General features: G+C 38.2%; 1 protein-coding gene across 1 annotated transcript; it reads left to right on the top strand.

The window, feature by feature from the left end:
* The first annotated feature begins 7,866 nt into the window (after positions 1 to 7,866).
* Positions 7,867 to 14,965, top strand: LOC116261438 (transcription factor bHLH129-like). Its single transcript, XM_031640187.2, has 6 exons — positions 7,867 to 8,601; positions 12,107 to 12,465; positions 12,627 to 12,758; positions 12,879 to 12,944; positions 13,384 to 13,452; positions 14,300 to 14,965. Exons 1-6 carry the CDS (start codon positions 8,052 to 8,054, stop codon positions 14,357 to 14,359), a joined length of 1,236 nt encoding a protein of 411 aa, XP_031496047.1. The 5' UTR covers positions 7,867 to 8,051; the 3' UTR covers positions 14,360 to 14,965.
* The last annotated feature ends 3,618 nt before the right edge of the window (positions 14,966 to 18,583 follow it).

The following is an 18,583-nucleotide window of genomic DNA, read 5'->3' as shown; positions in this document are numbered from 1 at the left end:
GAAATCTAAGGATGTGTGGAGTTCAATATCTTTGAGGTCAGCACCCTTAGCCGTAAGGCTAAAGTAGCTCTCGTACATGTCGATACGATTCAAATCCACAGATTTGGACAAGCGCCCCACAGTAAGGATCTTCTTAAATCCGTGAGTGAAGTCGGGCAGTGGGCTTTTAAATAGAGGTGGGCATGGGGCCGGGCTGGGCCGGCCCGGCTAGGTAAGACCTGGCTCGGGCTCGACCCGATAGCCTGGGCCCTGCCCAGCCCAGCCCAGCCTGTTTGATAATAAAAATTATTTTTAATTATAAATAATTATTTTTAATATTATAAAATATATTTTAATTATAAAATATACATTATTAAGTTTAAAAAATAATAAAAAATATTTTTTGTAAATTATTAAAGGGCTGGATCGAGCTCGGGCCCGATCGGGCGGCAGCCCGGCCCGGTACCCAGGCTTACTTTTAAAGCGTAAAGGCCATCAACAAATAACTTTCACCGTGTTTGACAGTCCCTGGCATGTGCAGGATATATACCATTCTGAAGAGGGGGAATGTACCATCACGAAAACGCAAAGGTTTCTTCATCAAACAAAACCATCATTGGTCCTTTTTTTTTTTTTTTGTAAATAAGACAGAGTTGGGCAGTCCTTGACCAGTGGTAACAAGCTCTCAACCTCTTCTAACCTAAAGGTCATTGATCGAAGGGTGGAGCCAGGGTAGGGGCCCCATAAGCCTTGGCCCCACTTAAAAAAAAAAAACTTTAAAAAAAGTTATATGTAAATTTTAAAAATTTTATTTGTTTTATATAAAAGTTTTGTTGGTCCTATTCAAAATTTTGAAACTTTAATTTGGTTCGCCTCGTCAAAAATTTCTGGCTCTACCCTTCTTTGATCCAAAGCCCTCAACAAACCAGCTAACTAAAGACTTTTTTTATGTCATTTAAAACTTCAACAAATTGTTCAAACATAGTGTAGTTGGTCGGGTTGTCAAGCCAGTGAATGCTCAATCGTTAAAAGAGTTCCTCAAGAGAAGGTGCTTGACTTCTTATTTTTTTGACGGCTACTTATTTGGATTGCAAAGAGTGGTAGTACATCATTGAGGTCCATAAAGGTCTTGAAGCAGCTCTTAAAGCTGAGAATAAGAAGAAGATGAGAGGACTTTATTTTTCTTTCGATAAGCTTCTGCTCACCCCAAACCTTACAAAGTCCTAACATAGGGACGAAGCCAAGGTAGGGCTCACGCCCTACCTAAAAAAAAATTACATGTAAATTTTAGAAAATTTAACTTGTTTCATATAAAACTTTTTGAAAAATGATATTTTAGCCCTAATCAAAACATAAAAACTTTAATTTAGACTCACTCGTAAAAAATTTCTGGTTTCACCCCTGCTAAGGTAATATTTTGCTGACATTTCTACAGCAGCTTAATTGCATATGGCAAGCATAAAGGACTTAATAATGTTGCTGAATTTTAAAATTTGGAGACAACACTGACACTTTTTTTTTTTTTTTAACTTTATTGTTCACTTTCGTTTGAGTTGAGAGATTAAAAGTAGTTGATCTTTCTGGATCGGATAGGGCAGGAATAATGTGGTCCTACCTCGTTATTGATTTTTATAGTATGAAACGGAAATCATTTTTAATTAAAGCATGTGAATGACAACAGTGCTTAGAAGCAATTGATTAATCTGATTACCCAAATCATCATGTGGTTTCCAAGACTCGTGTCTGCATCCAAGTAGTTAGTCCACCTGGCTCATCAAAAATAATATTAAATATGAAAAATTGAAAGCAGGAAAGAACATCACGTCTTAATTTATGAAAAAACGGTGGCGGTCACATGAGCACTAAGCCATTACAGTTCACTGGTCAACTTGCACTTTAGATCCATAATCGATGCATGGAGATTAAGACATTGGGTAGGAAAATTTTCATATATATATATATATATATATATATATATATATATATATATATATATATATAATTTAAAAAAATCATAATTTTGAAAAATTTTATTTGGTGTCAAAATTTTGAAACTAAAAGCAAGCTAGCACAAATAAATGAAGCGCCTGGGCGGACTGAGACGAAGCTAGTTATATGCACACCCCTGAGCAATCATATCCAGAATATCCTTCATAAGGTGAAAATGTGGTTGGTTTTTCAGAAGGATAAAAGGGAGATTATAAATTAATAAAAAGACAAAAAGCACATCTCATGATGAAAATTCCTAAAATGCCCTTACCCTCTCTTTTTTTTTTAAAGGGTGTAGATTTGTAGTGTACACAAGTTTTTGCACACAACTGGATCTGCAGCTGAGAAGACTCTATATGTTCAGGCCCCGAACAGACGAGCTCTCATTTAGAGCTTAACATGACCAAAATGCCCATATTTTGGAAAGTAGGAGAACCTTCTCCTCTAAGGGCCAAACTGGAAAGAAAAAGTTTTTTGGAAAATAGAAATACCCCTTAACAAAGCTAAGTATGCCGCCATGTGAATCCAGACTAACAAACAAAAGAGATGTACCACCCTCCTGAAAAAAAATTAATAGTACTTGTACATTAAGCTTCTTTTTTCTGTTTTATTGATAAGCACGTAGGCAGAGCTAGAAATTTTTGACTACCGGACACTAGTAATAAACATTTTAAATTTTTAAAAGGTATGAATATGTAAATGAGAAAAATTGTCCTAATATATCTATATTAAATTAAACACTTTTACGGGTTGTGTGGGCAATTGCCTACACCTGCCTCCGCCCCTGAACCGGCAAGTTGGGGCCACATTACCCACTTATGCCAATAAGGATGATGTACCTGCAGCATTGAAGTACTCCTGCCTGCCTGCCTTCCTTCAACTTCAACGTCATAAATATTGATGTCCTAATTCGGCAGGCAGAGCATCCTTTTCTTCCCACTGTTTATGGCAATAATATCAATGGCTCGAGGCAAACACTATGTCAATCATGTATTAATCTACATGTTGACTCAAATGCGACCACTTGCAGGACCAAGAAGAACTCAGAAGAAACCAATTGAGTTTGAGGAAGCCAATGAAATCAGGAAACTAGGAAGGATGTCACATGTTGATCGGACATCAGACTAAACTGCTTCAAGGTATGAAAAAGGAATTTAAGAAACTGGATCACATTTGGTTTTGAGAAAATAGTTGTGATCATATATGGATTCAGATTAAATTATAGATAAATATCTCATCAGATTCAGATTAAGGTAAGATTTAGCTTTAAATAAGTATCATACATCCCATATATATGTATTTTGAAAGTCGGTTCTTAGCATATAGTATCAACGGAGTCTTGGAAAATTTCGGCCATGCAAATTGAACTACAGACCTATCTTCTACAGACAACTGTGCCTTTGGAGACGTCTCTTCTAAACCTTGCAGCCTGTAAAAAATTAATTAACCAACTGATTGCATTTCATTAATGCAAGGAAGGTCCCCAACGAGAAGTCAATTCGATCCCCACAAAAGCAAAGGCAGGGAATGAACCAATCATGAAAGAGTCTGCCCACCTTTTAATTCCACCAAATACAGCGGTCCGAGCTGCCGGAAAATAAGGGGCGCTGTTAGCTGGACTGGATTCGCCGGCTCCATGTGAGGAACATGCAGCAGAGGTTGGTCGGAAAATTGACCTCACAAAAACTGACGCCTAACCGTAAAGATGGCCGGCCGTGATCTTTCTTGTTGTCCTCCTTTCTTTTAATGAGCGGAAGAAACCTCCAAAAAACGTCCGGACCACTTACCCTGCCTGCCCTCGCTGCCAGCATGATCGGTTTTAATGGCGGTCAGGACCAAACATTGAATGCCCATGCGGCCAAAAAGATTTGCCGATGCAATTATATGTGCGAATTAATACGTCCACTGATCTTCCAAAGAGTTTCTGCGCTTGTTCACTGTACTGACTTTCGACTTTGAAATCAACGTCACGGCGTGAATTTGCCTTAACTAGTCATCAAATTATGGATTTGCAGGTGCCTTTGTTAATTTAGGTTCTGTTTTAGAACTGTTCAATGAAGAAGAAAGATACTGTCAAACTAAGCAAAGCAGTACAAAGGTTGGTTCATACGTTAATGCGTCAAAATGGGTTGCTATCGTATTCATTTCTCACCATCAATGGCCTTTTCCTATCCTGACATTATAATGAATCTTCAGCCTTTTGAAAATTACTGAAGCACTTTTGGTTAACTGCTATGATCACTTTTAGTTGTTATATATTTATCATCTCCATGTTTCATCAGTTTATTTTTGTTTTTCCTTTACTCAATTGTTAGGTTTAGAAAAGGTTGGTGATGCAGGGAACTTCATTAACTTTTTTTTTTCTTGGGGGTTTACTTAATTTGCTATTTTTCTTACTGTATGTACCAGTTGAGTTTGGATTTCAGTCTTCATTTTGGATTTGGATCTCACGTTATGGTCCACACTATATTAGGATTTTGTTTTGCCCATTTTGAGGATTTTTTTTTTTACTCGAGTAATTTCTTATTTCTATTTTTTTGGTTTCCATATATCGATATTTTAGGAGTAGCGGTCATATATGTAGTTATTGTGAATTGTAAATCAGAGCTAAGCTCACCAAACTGGATGAGATTTTTAATTTGTAAGTGAAATCCTTGATCTGAGGTTCAAGCACAAGGAGTACAAATCTTATCAACTCAAACTTTTGTATTGAGTTTATTTCTATGTTTTTGAACATGTATTTGGTATGTTCATGGAATGAGATTTGAAGTAAATATGAATTTCAAATAAAATTAGTAGTTTGAATAGGAGTGTGCATCTAATAACTTTTGTCGCAGTGGGTTCTGCTCATGATTAAACTACTAATTTTTTCCACCAAACTTTTTTATGTATTTCTTCTTTGCTTTCTAGAGTGGTGTGATCCCCACAGATTTGCGGAAATATGGTTAAATAGATGTAATTTGTGGAGGGCGTGCATATTTTTTCAAACGACAGAAATGTTTCCCTCTTCTTTCTAATTTGTAACTTCTAATCCCAAAACTTTTCACTTAAAACAAGTCCCCTTACAAGGACAAAATGATAAAAGTGTAAAAAAAAAAAGTTTTTAAATGACAAAATTACCCTTAAAAATGAAAAATGGCCTAAATAACTTTTTCGGCAACAAAAAATATTCTCTTTTTTCTTAATATGTAACTTCTAATCAAAATCTTCTCAACTTAAATGCCATTTAACTTATGGTAGTTTGGTAATAGAGATATTTTATTTTATGAGTGTCTCATGAATCTTATCAAAAAATGAGTAAGTTTATTATGAAACAATAGTTTTAGTAAATTATGTACATGTCATAATCTTTGAGACAGATTCAGAATGTACTCACAAGGCGCTTCTCATAATCTTTGAGACAGTGTAAAACTTTTTTCTAAGTTATATAATTATCCTTCAACAAACAAAAATTGCCCTAAAAAGAAGGCAACCTATCCCGATCATACCAAAGTCAATCTTTTGAACGTTTGATGAATTTCGCACTAAAATCTTTTGTGTTGAAGATCAAACTAGCAATGCCATTAAGTGAAGCTGCATTAACACTGACTGCCTACCAGCTTTCATCTCGACCGACCATTGCACCAATCCCCCCGAGAACCTCTCTTTCTCCTCTTTTTTTGTAAGTATTTTGGTTTCTTGATAAAAAACAGCTTATCTTTCATATTTTCAACTTCATCTCCATAATTCAATTCGCAAAATTGATTCTCATTAGATCTAGTATATAAGGATTTGGTAGCTACTTATTTCCCTTTATTGTTTTACTTATTTGACATTCACTCTTAACCTTTTTCCCACATTGGGCGAGATATATAGTGATTCATTTGCCATGGATAAGCAAGAGAAAGAGACGAACATGAAAGTCAGTATAAAGAATTGAGCATCATGAAAATATGCTTATCAGGAATCCCCAGGAAAAAAAATTCTCATTCTAACGTGATGGAACACTTGATTTTTCATGACAAGCGATGTGGATATTATATTGAAGTAGCTTCTTAGAAATGACGGCTTTTGTTTCTCCACGATCATCTGGCCAACTTATGCAATAAAAGCATGCATATATATATATATATATATATATATATATATATATATGCATGAACTATTGTTTATCATCTATCACATGAAATTTAATGACGAATGAACACTATTTATTGTTTTTTTTAATGAAAGAAACAATGTGTGTAGTTCAATGCATCGGGACATTTTTTTACTCTTCATCTGTTGATCAATTTTCCTCATTAAATTTACAGCATAGAACATTTAAAGATAAAATAATAGATAAAGCAGTCAGTCTTTAATCAAGGTTTGATTAGTAGAATTTAAGGTTGAACAAATTAGTTAAAAAATGATAAACTGGACAATTCTCTTCATCTCTCTCTAGAGTTGTACTTGTACATCATCTCAATTAATTACCTCGTAATTGAAAAACTCTTATATTAAAGAGCATAATGCAATCAGGTGGCAAGACAACTCACACTCAAAGAATCCAAGGTTTGAATCATATAGTCATTGTCACGTTCTAGTGTATTACTTATTTAAGTTGTAAATAGCAGCAAGTGCGACACTCAATTTGATGTATTTTAAGTCCACACAAACTCCGAATCAAACCAAAACCTCAAACATATGGACATAACTACTTTAATGTTTACGTGAAAGGCAGTTTCACTTAAGCAAACATGAAAGTGTTTTACTATAACTTATAAACATATAAACAACCACTCCTTTTGTTGGTATCGCATCAATCACTATAACTTAACTCGGATTACTGATTCAGAGATTAAATTACATAAATTAAGGCTGTTTCTTCTTAACCATGCAATTAAAACCTGATCATGTACAGAACATTGTTAAAGATTTTGGTGCACTATTGATCGTATTAAATATAAACCAAAAGAAAAAATCACAGGAGGCGTCATACGAATGGATCGGTTCTGGAACGGTTGAATCGAATCGGCCGCAAGGAGAAACCCCACCCTGACCCCATTTCACTCACAAGCCTAAGCCTTCCTTCCGTCCCAGTGCACGGTATCATGATCTCTGACATGGACAGCATTATGCTTCAAAAAGCCGGAAAAATAAACAATCAAAAGGCTGACAAATCCAAACCATCCAATCCTCCAAGATCGCAGGATCCACGTCCTCTCTCTACCCCTCCTTTCCCATGTCATCATGATCCAATTTAATTAATTATATATATATAAGCAAAATTACTTTTAATATTCTAAATTTCATCAAAAAAATTAACATTATACCATCGTACAGTGTATGTTGTGAAAGGTTAAAAGAATTTTTTCTTGATCTTTTAAATTCTATACACGAAAGGCTAAAAGAATTTTACCTTGATCTTTTAAATTCTGTCAAATTACTAATCACGATTTTTTGATACATGGTATTTGGTGGATGTAATTAACTATAATTTATGTTGTAAAAGGTTAAAAGGATTTTTCCTTTACAAGGAAAAACACAAACAATATATATATATATATATATATATATATATAAAGAATTTTAGGGAAAAAGTAAACTAAATTGTTCATCGGCTGTCATCTTTCGGTGGCGCATCCCTCTTATCTTGCCGGAATGCAGACAGATGATCCGAAACGGTGAATCCGATCCGTCTCGGTGTGTAACTGAATATTACCTCTTGGCTTTGCTTGTAACCCTGAAACTATGAGCTGGCCGAGGCACTCGAGACGGCCGCAGCAAGCTGAGAGGACCACCTCGCGGGACCAGGGGATCGATACGATTCTTTGGTTGACGCTTGAGACTCGGATAGACGATTCGGAATTAACCGATTCGTGTCGAATTGGATGCTTCCAAGAGTCGGAGAGGGCGGGGGAGAGAGAGGAACAGCTGGTGAAGCCATGAAGTTTCCTTAGCAGAATACTATTATTATATAGATGAGACTCTCTCTCGCTCTTCGTCTCCATTATCTGTGAATCGTCTTCTCCTCTTTCTCCACACTGAGTCACTGGTGGCCGTTTCCTCTCTGCAACGCTCAGATCATCTCTCTCTTTCTGTTTCTCTGTCTGTCTGTGGAGATGTATTCGAGTCAGTCGCAGATGGGGAGCGGCTTGATGCGGTATAGGTCCGCGCCGAGCTCGTTTCTGGAGAGCCTGGTGAGCGGATCGGCCAACGAATTCCACGGCCCGGCGGCGGTGAACCTGATGGGCAAGTACTTCCCCGTGGATTCCTCCTGCCTGACGTCGGAGTCGAGCTGTCGGATGACCGCCTCGCCGTCTGCTGCCACGCCTCCGGATCTCGAGGAGGCCGGGCCCCCAAGGTCGGAGGCCCAGCAGTCCCGGCCGCCGGCGCCGCCCCCACCACCCTCAATGGAGGAGGCTCTGAAGAAGGGCCAGGCCGGATGCGGTCGAAGCAATCCGTTCTGCGACTCGGAGACCGTGTTTCACGTCAGCGGCGGCGGCGGTGGTGGAGCTGACGGTGGCAGCGGGGGCGGTACGGCAGGTGGGTTCTCCTTGTTGGGGCACGCGGCTATGGGGAGTTTTCCGGCGGCGAGTAATTTCAAGAGCTCGCTCACGAGGCACAGTAGTTCTCCTGCTGGCTTCTTGTCCAGTCTTCACCTGGATAATGGTACGTCTCCCTGCTTCTTCTTCTTCGTCGTTGTCTTCTTTTGCTTCAAATCCTTCCTTGGTGTTTCGTTCGAAAAATTTGCCACTTACTATTGATGGTATTGCCCTTTGGATTTCTATTCCTATTTCCCTTTCCTTTTCCGCCATTATTCTTCCTGTTTTGCTTTCTGCGACTGTAGATTTCACCCCCCCCCCCCCCCTTTTCTGTACTCGCTACCAAAAAAAAATTGATTGCTTCCAATGATTTTTTTTTCCTTTTCGTTTCTTGTTTCTGATCTGTTGCTCTCCGGTACAGTTGAAGTATGCGAGATTGTACTGTTGAGAGTAATTATTTCAGCGGCCGATTTCCATTTACGTCATAAACTAAAAGAGATGGATCGATCGATCACGCCATCTGGTTTAGATTCGGAACAGGCAACCAAAGATCACCAAGTTTCATTCAATCTCTTCAACGGCAAAAACCCGTTGAATAAAAATTTTTATTGACCTTTACTATGAAAACGAAATGGTGGCACTTATCTAATGATAATATCTTGCTACTTTTGATCGCTTCGTCGGAGTTTCGAACGCCAAAAACTCTTTAAATTTTTATGAATTTTCGGCTCAGAGAGTTTCTGCCATTCTTGGGTGGTGGGGAGGAAGCATGAGTACACCTGCAACTCATGACCAGCCGTTCGATGGCCTTAACTTTCGTTAATTGCACGAACTCTCAAGGTCCTTCTCCGTTGCCTATATTCGCAAAGCCTATTTTTTTATTATTTATTCTCGAAACGCGTGTTCATCTTGCGAAAAGTTATACGACATGGAAGTTGGTGAAGCAACATATGTCTTCAATTTTTTTCACCAGAAAACAGCACAAATTTTTGTGTTGAGAAATTAATAATTCAGTTTGAATATATTTATATATATTTACCTAGGAATATGACACAAGTAACTTTTTTGTATTGAAAGGAATGTCAGACAGGGCGGGTTAGGGTTGCTTTGGTATTAGTTATGAAGTTTGGGGGCCGTTTCCGTCATTGCGTATGAGATTCTGGTGGGTTCGCAAATGGCCAGCGTGAGGTAGAAGACGACACTGATAATGGCATCATGTCTTTCGTGACCTTTGATAGGCTGTCCTGACCCACGGTCATGAATCTTTTACCTAGCCCCAGCAAAAAAAAATAAAAGAAGAGAGAGAGAGAGAGAGAAATTGGTGGGCATCATGACCTTTACACTTTAATTGTTCATCTTGAACTTACTCCACATAGTTTTTCATGATAGCATATTTGAAAATAAATATATATATATATATATATAAATGTGTAAAAAAGTTTTTACATAAACATATATGTTTTTCGGGTAAATAAGAGGTTAATAACTATTATCATCCTCCGAAAAAAATGTCTGAAAACCTCTTTATTCCTCCTACCCTCGAGGTCCTGAGCTGCCGAACCTAGGTAGTACTTTTAAATCACTTGTTTGGTTCTACTTAAAATCATGGTAACTCTAGCACACCAAGATGCGATAATTTTCACCCGAAAGTGGAAGTTTTCTCGGTAAACCATCTAAAAACTGAACTTAATGTATAGCTTATGTTGTCTTAGAGGACCTTAGTTTTCTTATAGAATTTGTTTATTTCCAGTTTGGCCTTAAGATTTCGTATGTTATAACGTTTTTAGAAAAAATCCAAGCTGCGTCCCTCGTCAATAACCCATTAGGGAAACACTTATTTGATGAAAATGACAGGTTCATTGATGTCACATATGACATCTCCTTTTATATATATATATATACATATATACAAGATCTTAATCATGCCAACTGGTGCCTGAACAAGTCAAATATCTCTTTCCAGTGACTTTGGCTACGCGGAGTCATAAAGATTGTCTGATCCAACATGATGAACGGTTAAGAAAAAAAGAAATGATATATATATATATATAAAATAGAGAGAGAAGAGAGAAGCGTTTGTTAGGGACAAGTGAAAACATTTGGGGGTCCAGACAAGTTGGTGGGGGCAGTGGTTCTTGATATCACATGGATAACAATTTAAGGGTACATGGCATGTCTTTTGTGCCAAGGTGCATGTACCTATTTATGTTCCTTTCCATGACAAAGACATCACTCTGATCCTTTGATTCCTTTCTCCTTTTCTTCCCTTCAAATCAACTCAACTCTTTGCGCTAGAGGACATTGAATAATTGGAAAGAATCCACGCCCCCTCTTCGAAAATACGGCTCTTTTCTTCCCTCCCTACTAACAAGTAAAATACCAACGTGTTTTTCTTTCTTTTCCCCATTCCCCATTACATTTTTGGTGTTATTCGGCAAGCTGCTCGAATGTGAAAGAAACGTACCTGACTGTATGTGGCAGCACCATCGCTTCTCTTACCATTCTTTATTCGGAGTAGGAGATCAAATCAAGTTTTGCATGTTTTGATAAATACTACTTAAGTAAGAGACAAAAACTAGATCTATTAACTTTTTTTTTTTTTTTTTTTTTTTGCAATCTAACCTTTAGATATGGTCTTAAAAGTGATTTGGTGAGAAACACATATTAAGTGAGCCTTTTTTAACTTTCATAATGTTTTTTAGGTAAGTGAAAAATGAGTGGCTTTTAGAATATTAAAATTTTGATAGTAGAAAGTTTTTTTTTTTTTTTTTTACAAAAAGAACTTGAGCTAGAACAGATAATTTATATTATATTAGTGTTTATAAATGGATTAAGGGTTCACATTTTGCTGAAAACACTTTTTAACATAAATGTAAAAGGTTTTTTTTTTTTTTTTGTATCACTAAAAACTGCCGTAAAAGATATATTCATGATGATAAGTTGTTTTGGGCTACAGTTTTCATCAATGAAATGCATATCTTTCTTACAACTGTTTTTAGCGACACAAAGAAGAAAGATAACCACCTAGCTATAGAGGTAGCCAGCTTATTGCAAATTAACTGTTAAACTAGCAAAATTTTATTACATGCTTAACTTTCTTATAATTTTCAAAAATATGGCTACATTTGAAAAAAATTGTAAAAACCAACCAAACTTTTTGAATAAAAATCACACTTAACGATATTCCAATGAGACGCAAAACTAAGCCTAATGTTTTATCCTTATTTAAAAAAAAAATTGCACACAGTTTGCTGACCAATTTAGATATAACAAAAAGATCATAAAAACTTTTAACGGATTTTGATATAAGTTGAAAATTGTGCACAGTGAGGTGTTATTTGTTATTTCGTTGGAAATAATTTTGAATACCGAAACCCTAAGAGATTTCCATCTTTTTCTTGTTATTTTCACAAAGTCGTATGTGCACATAATTAGTCAAAAATTTCAAAACTTGGTCCCTTGATTTTTTTTTTTAAAAAAAAAAAACCCTTCACGAGATTTCGGGACATCTTATCGTGTTTGCCTCGCGTACACGCGCGCGCTCACACACACACACACGTTTAGCTCTTCCGTTTTTCTTGTTGGTAGATGACTCTCTCTCTCTCTCTCTTCAACGGTCCATCTATGGACAGGGTATCCTTTGGGCGCTGGTGTTGGAGGTTTCAACTTGGACAGCTGCTCCGGTGGGCAGCACGGTGTTGCACACAGGAGGCTGAAGCCTCAGTTGAGCTTTTCCAGACAGGATTCCGGCAAAGGCCTCCTGTCTCAGTTATCAGATATGAGCATGCCAGAGGTTGGTGAAAGCATTACCGGCAACAACAGCAGCTCCGACGACTCTGCAAACGTCACCAAGTCTTACATCTCCAATGGCTTCCCAATGGGCACCACCTGGGACGATTCACACCCCAACACCGTCGTCTTTGGCTCTGCCTCAAGGAAACGCACCAGAGACTTGAGCGGAGAAATCATTCATGGCCTCAACGATCCACAGGTGACTCGTAGCTCCCCCTGTCTGTCGACTTAATTTACTGAATACAAGGAGCATAAGTTCAATGGACAATGGCAGCACTGCTAGTCCGCTACTGCAACTCCGTTCATGGTTTTGCCCCTTCGCTTTGTCATTCTAACCATCATTCTTTAGTGTTGTCTCAGTTTGGCCTAGGGAATGCATCTCTGGACATGGCTTCCATGGAGAAACTTCTGCAAATTCAACAAGATTCCGTCCCATGCAAGATTCGTGCAAAGCGTGGTTGTGCCACTCATCCACGAAGCATTGCTGAGAGGGTCGGTTTTTCACTTCTTCGCACCAGTGTTGATTAAACATTGGGATTCTTTTGTCATTTACTATGTCCCTGTGTTCTAATCATGAACTGAATGTCACAATATTCTGATTTTTTCTTTCAGGAAAGAAGAACAAGAATAAGTGAAAAGCTGAGGAAGCTACAGGAGCTTGTTCCGAACATGGATAAGGTAACTTCCTTTGCCTCATCACTCGTTAGTCATTAATTAATTAATGACCTCTCCTGTATAGTGTTACTAAATCTTCCCTTCCTGTTCACAATTGCGACAATCATTGACTTGTATACCTATTTCCGTTATTACATAGTATTTTCGTTTCATATGCTCTCTATACGAGAACATTGGTTACACAGGTAAATGGCTAATTGTCCTCCCATCCATCACCAATTTCACCATCTCACAGAAGTTATCACTAGCATATTTGGTGACATTAATAATCCTCATATTTGAACTGGATCAAAGTTTCCTTCAAAACATGTATTCCAACATTCCATCCAAATGAACTGATGAGACTCTCTTTCTCTCTCTCGTACACCAATAAGAGTATTTAATGTATTTTTATTTATGGGGTAGACTTTACTGTAATTTAACTCTGTTATTACATTTGCAGCAAACAAACACAGCAGACATGTTGGATTTGGCAGTTCAATACATTAAGACCCTTCAGAATGATGTTCAGGTACTTTTATGGTTTCCACTTACTGTTAATCATGGCAAATGTTGTTTGCAATAATATATACACTAAAATAAATTTAATAATGATGTAAGAATTATTGAATCCCTCACAACTGGGCACTGAAAGATCTATCTTATATAATATGTCCACGTTGAAAGCACCCTTTGCAGGTGATGATGCTACCATTAACTTCAAGACAGAGGTCAATGAAAGTTGAGTCTTGCTCCACTCTGTAAGAGGCGCATCGGTCAATAGAATGACTTACAAATCACTTACCTGTAAGGAGAGAAAAATTCAAATGAATAAAGGAATGCACAACTTGTCAGTAATTGAGTGACTACTAAGTATAGTGCAGTAGAATAAGCTCAATGCATAAACTGACAACAGAATAAATGCTAAGTGCCTTTTAATTTTTTTATGGTTTTCCTATAGGTTCATAGTACCATAAGTTAGAACTTAATTTCAGCTCGGTTTCCAAGTATGTATTTAGAATACGATATTGGTGAAATGCTGCCATCCTTACTGCAGAAACTGTTCTTTAACCACTCTATCGTGGTCCATTGTGTTTGTGAAAGAACAATTTATAGCAGAAGTGCATTTCTGTTTGCAACTCATGCCTAGATGTCTTGGCGTCTTAGTTCCACCTGTTTCATTTCATTTCCTGAAGCTTGATCCATCTACGTGCATTGAGATAAGAGGGGCTTCTTCCTTCGAACATTTTCTTTTGCCGTAAACAAATTAATTTATAGTCTGCATGTTCGGTTTTGATAAAACTACATTTTTAATGTGATAACAAATATCACTGCCACTGTCTAGCACTGTCCTCAATTAAAGTTCTTCATTATTGCAGAAACTTACACAAGAAAGTGCTAACTGCACTTGCTCAAGCAAGCAGGAAACAAAGTTGTAGATGTGAACAGCAAGACGATGAAAGTTGAGCTCATTACTGAGGTGGGCAGTTGGACTAGTTGATCGTATAGGAATGAGATGTGGATCTGAAGCGCTAGTAACTGAGTTCATGTGTGTACATAAATGAATCTGATCTTGCTTTTCAATTCGGGCAGTTTTTCTAGGAATTTTGACTGCAGAAGTAGAAACTATGGGACATGATCTACCACAAGTGCATCCCACCCAAAAGTGCACTTATTTTACTTCACTAGGTACCATATCTGTTGTGTAGAAAGCTACTTGTGTGGTAGGTTATGGCTCCATCAATGCCGATCATCACATTGAATTGTAAGTGGATTCTGCTCAGTGACTCTCAGAGAACTAACTTGTAGTCACACTTGGATCACGGGCCATGTACAAGTTGCAAAAGGGAGAGTTCATGCAAAATGAAATTGAACTCAGTGGTGGATCTTGAGATATGTGCAAGTAGCTAAGCTTGAAGCTTGTTTCAGATTTTCGTATAGATGTAACTTAAATCATTTGGATAGTGTATCAATGGGCTCAAATGCTGGAGCATGCATTAGATTCTTGTTGTGTTAAATTTCAAGTGCATGTCAAGCTACTTAAACATGGATGTTTGACCACTTCTTGAGATGATAGTTCTTGTTTCAACCTAGCTGGTGCTGATTGAAGATCCATGCACATTTTTAGCACTCTAAGGCCTTCCTCATATCATGCAAAGTATGTCCTTGTGGCATCTTTTGACAAATATTAGTTTAACACCCCACTTTGAAAAGTTTAATCTCGTACTTAACATTGTAAAAAAGTTTGAGGGACTTATGAAAGGGTTACTTAAGTAATTAGTTGTTTTGGTTCTTAGCCTTTTTGGTTTTGAAACTGAAACTAGTAGAGACAGGTTGAAATTCACCGGGTCAAGGGCTCGAACCGAGTGTGAAAATGGGTTGGATGTTAATAGTAGTATTAGAGTTGGTTTAATACTTGGACCTTAGGTCTCACACGTGTAGACGTGTATCTAAGATTGTAAGAAATTTGTGGGGACTTATAAGAGGGACTACTTAAGTGATTATTGTCCTGGTTTTTAGTTTTTTTTTTTTGGGGGGTTGGGGGGAGGGGTTAGAACTGAAACCGCTAATAGGAGAGTTGAAATATGTGGGACCAAAGACCCAAGCCATTTATATAGGGAACTATATAACATTCACTTACAATCTTATAAGTTTCCTATGATTCCTTACATCTTATATACAGAACTTTCGAAAGTAAGGTGTTAGAATTAGCCTATAAATTTGGGAGAACATCACTATAAATTTGGATATCCTTATGAAAAGAATAATATCTCGACTAATGATGCTTTTGACCCAGTTAACCTACAGCCATTGCTGATTGACGAAAGATTTTCTCCAATATGTAACCCTTACGGAGACCAAATTATTTATTCTGACTCATATAGATGAAGAAAAGTTGAGCTCCTGTAGCTCACTCATCTTCAACTAGGAAAGATGATATTGGGTATAAGCTTGATGTCATTGGGCTTCATTAGATCCACTGGTATCCAGCTTCATTTTGATTAAACGTCTTTTGGGATCTTCATTCAGTTGTAGGGTCTATGTTTAATTCGGAAGTTTATCTCCTGGAACTTCCTCTTCTATATTTGTCACTCACAAACAATACTTTACTTAGAAAATCATTGTTTGTGCAACATTTCGACTATACAAATTGGATTTGACTAAGATAGGAAATTATCATTTATTGGAGGGGACTTTTGATGGTTTCAGCTGTTCAGATTCTACTTTTAGCTTCTTTAGATGCCTACTCAATTTACATAGTTGTTGAACATCGATCGTATTACAGTCCATGCTAAGCCTCCAGCCTTGTTTAAATTCTGCACTAATTCTGAACCCAAGAGCAGAGGCTTAGTTATTGGTATTACCGGCAATATCTTTAATGTTATATGGTTCTTGAATCTCCAAATAGAGAAAGAACATATAAACGATCGCCAAAATTGATTGTCATTGTTCTGTAAGTAGATATCATGCTTACACTTATATCCACAGGGAAGACGACAGCTTCACACAACAGCTTTCGTTTGAACTTCGCATTGAAGTAGGTATTCTTAGAACTATTGCATTCTGAAAAAACTATTATTTCCTTATCGTGGACCAACATACTCTATTTAATTTCTAGAGTAAGAGAGTTGTCAAGATAATCGGGTCATCTGCAACTTCAAACAAGATAATCATAAAAATGCACGTAAAATAAACGTCCCCACCATATTACAGAAATATTCAATGACAAAATCATAGTGATGAATTGAACAGGAGTAAGAAACCACATCTTTGGCACTAATATTATCTTGATCAAGACAAGTTAACCAGAATTCAGCACTACCAACTAGTCATAGGACAAAAGGGTGAATGAGAGAGAGGCCTAGAGAGAAAAAGAGCGCTAATATTAAAAAATCTTACTCTGGTAGTCATAGTCAGAGAAACTAGGAAATTGGTGGGAACCCGACTAGGACTGCCTAAGCTTGCTGCTGAATGCCGAACTCTCTTCCCAAGATCCCTTGGAGCAGGCTCCGAATAGACTAAAGATTAAGAAGACTTTACACTTTTCCCCACCGGACAGCAACCCCGGCTTAAATTCTCAAGTTAGGAGTTAGGACAGAAATACAAGAGAGTTTTTCGAACCCAAATGGCCAATCCTACTACAATAGTGCTAAAGGGCTCAAGGCTTAATACAACCGTGACGATACAGATTAAGCGCTCACCTCACTTACTACATTCACATCCAAGCATTCATCACAAACATATATGCCTAAGCGCACAAACCACACCCTTAACCCTTAGGTGGCCAAGCTGCAAGGAGGTGTGTCGTCGGCTAATCGATTGCAATCAACAGATAATCAAATTTGGAGCGAGCTAGAGTTGATAAATCACCCGGTTAAACTGTATTCCCAATGTTCTAAGCGAAGATTGAGTCGCAAAAGCCTATGGCAGAGAAACAGTAAGGATCACCGCCTATTCCCGCCAAATTCCAACTGTCCCCTCCAAAAGCGTCATCTACGGTCCGATCGACGTCAAACTTGGTGGAGATGATCACAAAGATGTTGGGAATCGAATGGCACCAGGATCGTAAAGATCCGATGGTGGGATCGCCGGAAAAGTCGTCGTGAATAGGGGCTGGTCGGCAGAAATTCTTGATAGAACCTTATCAGACTTCTCATGCTCGTAACTCACACGATACTGAACGGATTGACTTGATTTCACTTCCCTTCGATAGCTTGATTCAGTAGGAAGCGATCAGTACCAAAACCCCCAAAAGTTGCATCCGATTGAGCCTCCGATTAAAGCCCGGAATAAGACTGGCTATGGAAGGCCTGTTTCACCCGAATGAACCGAAAATGGCTCGATCGTCCTCAAACGTCTCTCAAACCGATTCTCCTTCGTTCAAACCCTCTGGTAGATCATCCACAACGGACTCCAGAAGTTTGTCACGGTCAAGAGGCGATTTACAGTAACTAGATGAAGGAATGATGCTGAAAAACACACTTAACATTTTCAGTCGGTTGTTGGACGGTCTAACGCGCCACAGAGTTCCTCACCGCCGCTTAGGCATTGTGTGAAGTCTGAAGGACACCTTCCGTTTGATGAATGTCACCTCTCAACACCCCTGTAGTTGAAGAGTTCACACAACGATCATCTAGCTTCAGCTCGTGAAGAACATTGAAGAAGAATAGTCCACCGGCTGTCGACTTCAATCTACCTCTTGGTTGAGAAAAACTAGCGGAGGGTAAGGGGATTGATGGTGGTTCGCTACACCGCCATCGGTGGATCCGAGGGTGATGAAGAAGAACCTCAGATTGAGCACAACAATTGAGGAGGAAGATGATGGAGGCACACAAAGCGCAGGATGAACAGTAGCCAAGTTTCACTCAGAAACCTTATCCAAAAATTATCTAAAACTTAGGGTTAAACTTTACAAAGAGATTATTTATACTGTAGCATGACCTGGTTCGGTTTAAGTCTCGACCTGGGTCGATACAAGACTAAAATAAGAAATTGGTTCCTAACTAAACTGCTGGATCGGGTCCTGGACCGGATCCTGTCAAAAACCACTCCAAGCTAACTCGTATCGCTGAAATGGCTCCGTCACGGTCTGCTATGGTCGGCTCGGATCTGAAACTCCTCCAACTCGATCTGAGTCAACTGGGCTCGCGTGGCTAAGTCGG

The sequence above is a fragment of the Nymphaea colorata genome, chromosome 9 (genome assembly GCF_008831285.2).
Source record: "Nymphaea colorata isolate Beijing-Zhang1983 chromosome 9, ASM883128v2, whole genome shotgun sequence".
NCBI classification, from domain to species: domain Eukaryota; kingdom Viridiplantae; phylum Streptophyta; class Magnoliopsida; order Nymphaeales; family Nymphaeaceae; genus Nymphaea; species Nymphaea colorata.
This window is presented reverse-complemented; position numbering and strand designations above follow the sequence as displayed.

Excerpts from the sequence above, each read along its gene's own strand:
- LOC116261438 (XM_031640187.2), top strand. The coding sequence starts at position 8,052 with ATGTATTCGAGTCAGTCGCAGATGGGGAGCGGCTTGATGCGGTATAGG. Across the intron at positions 8,602-12,106 it reads CAGTCTTCACCTGGATAATG|GGTATCCTTTGGGCGCTGGT; the intron begins GTACGTCTCCCT and ends ATCTATGGACAG. Across the intron at positions 12,466-12,626 it reads ATGGCCTCAACGATCCACAG|TTTGGCCTAGGGAATGCATC; the intron begins GTGACTCGTAGC and ends GTGTTGTCTCAG.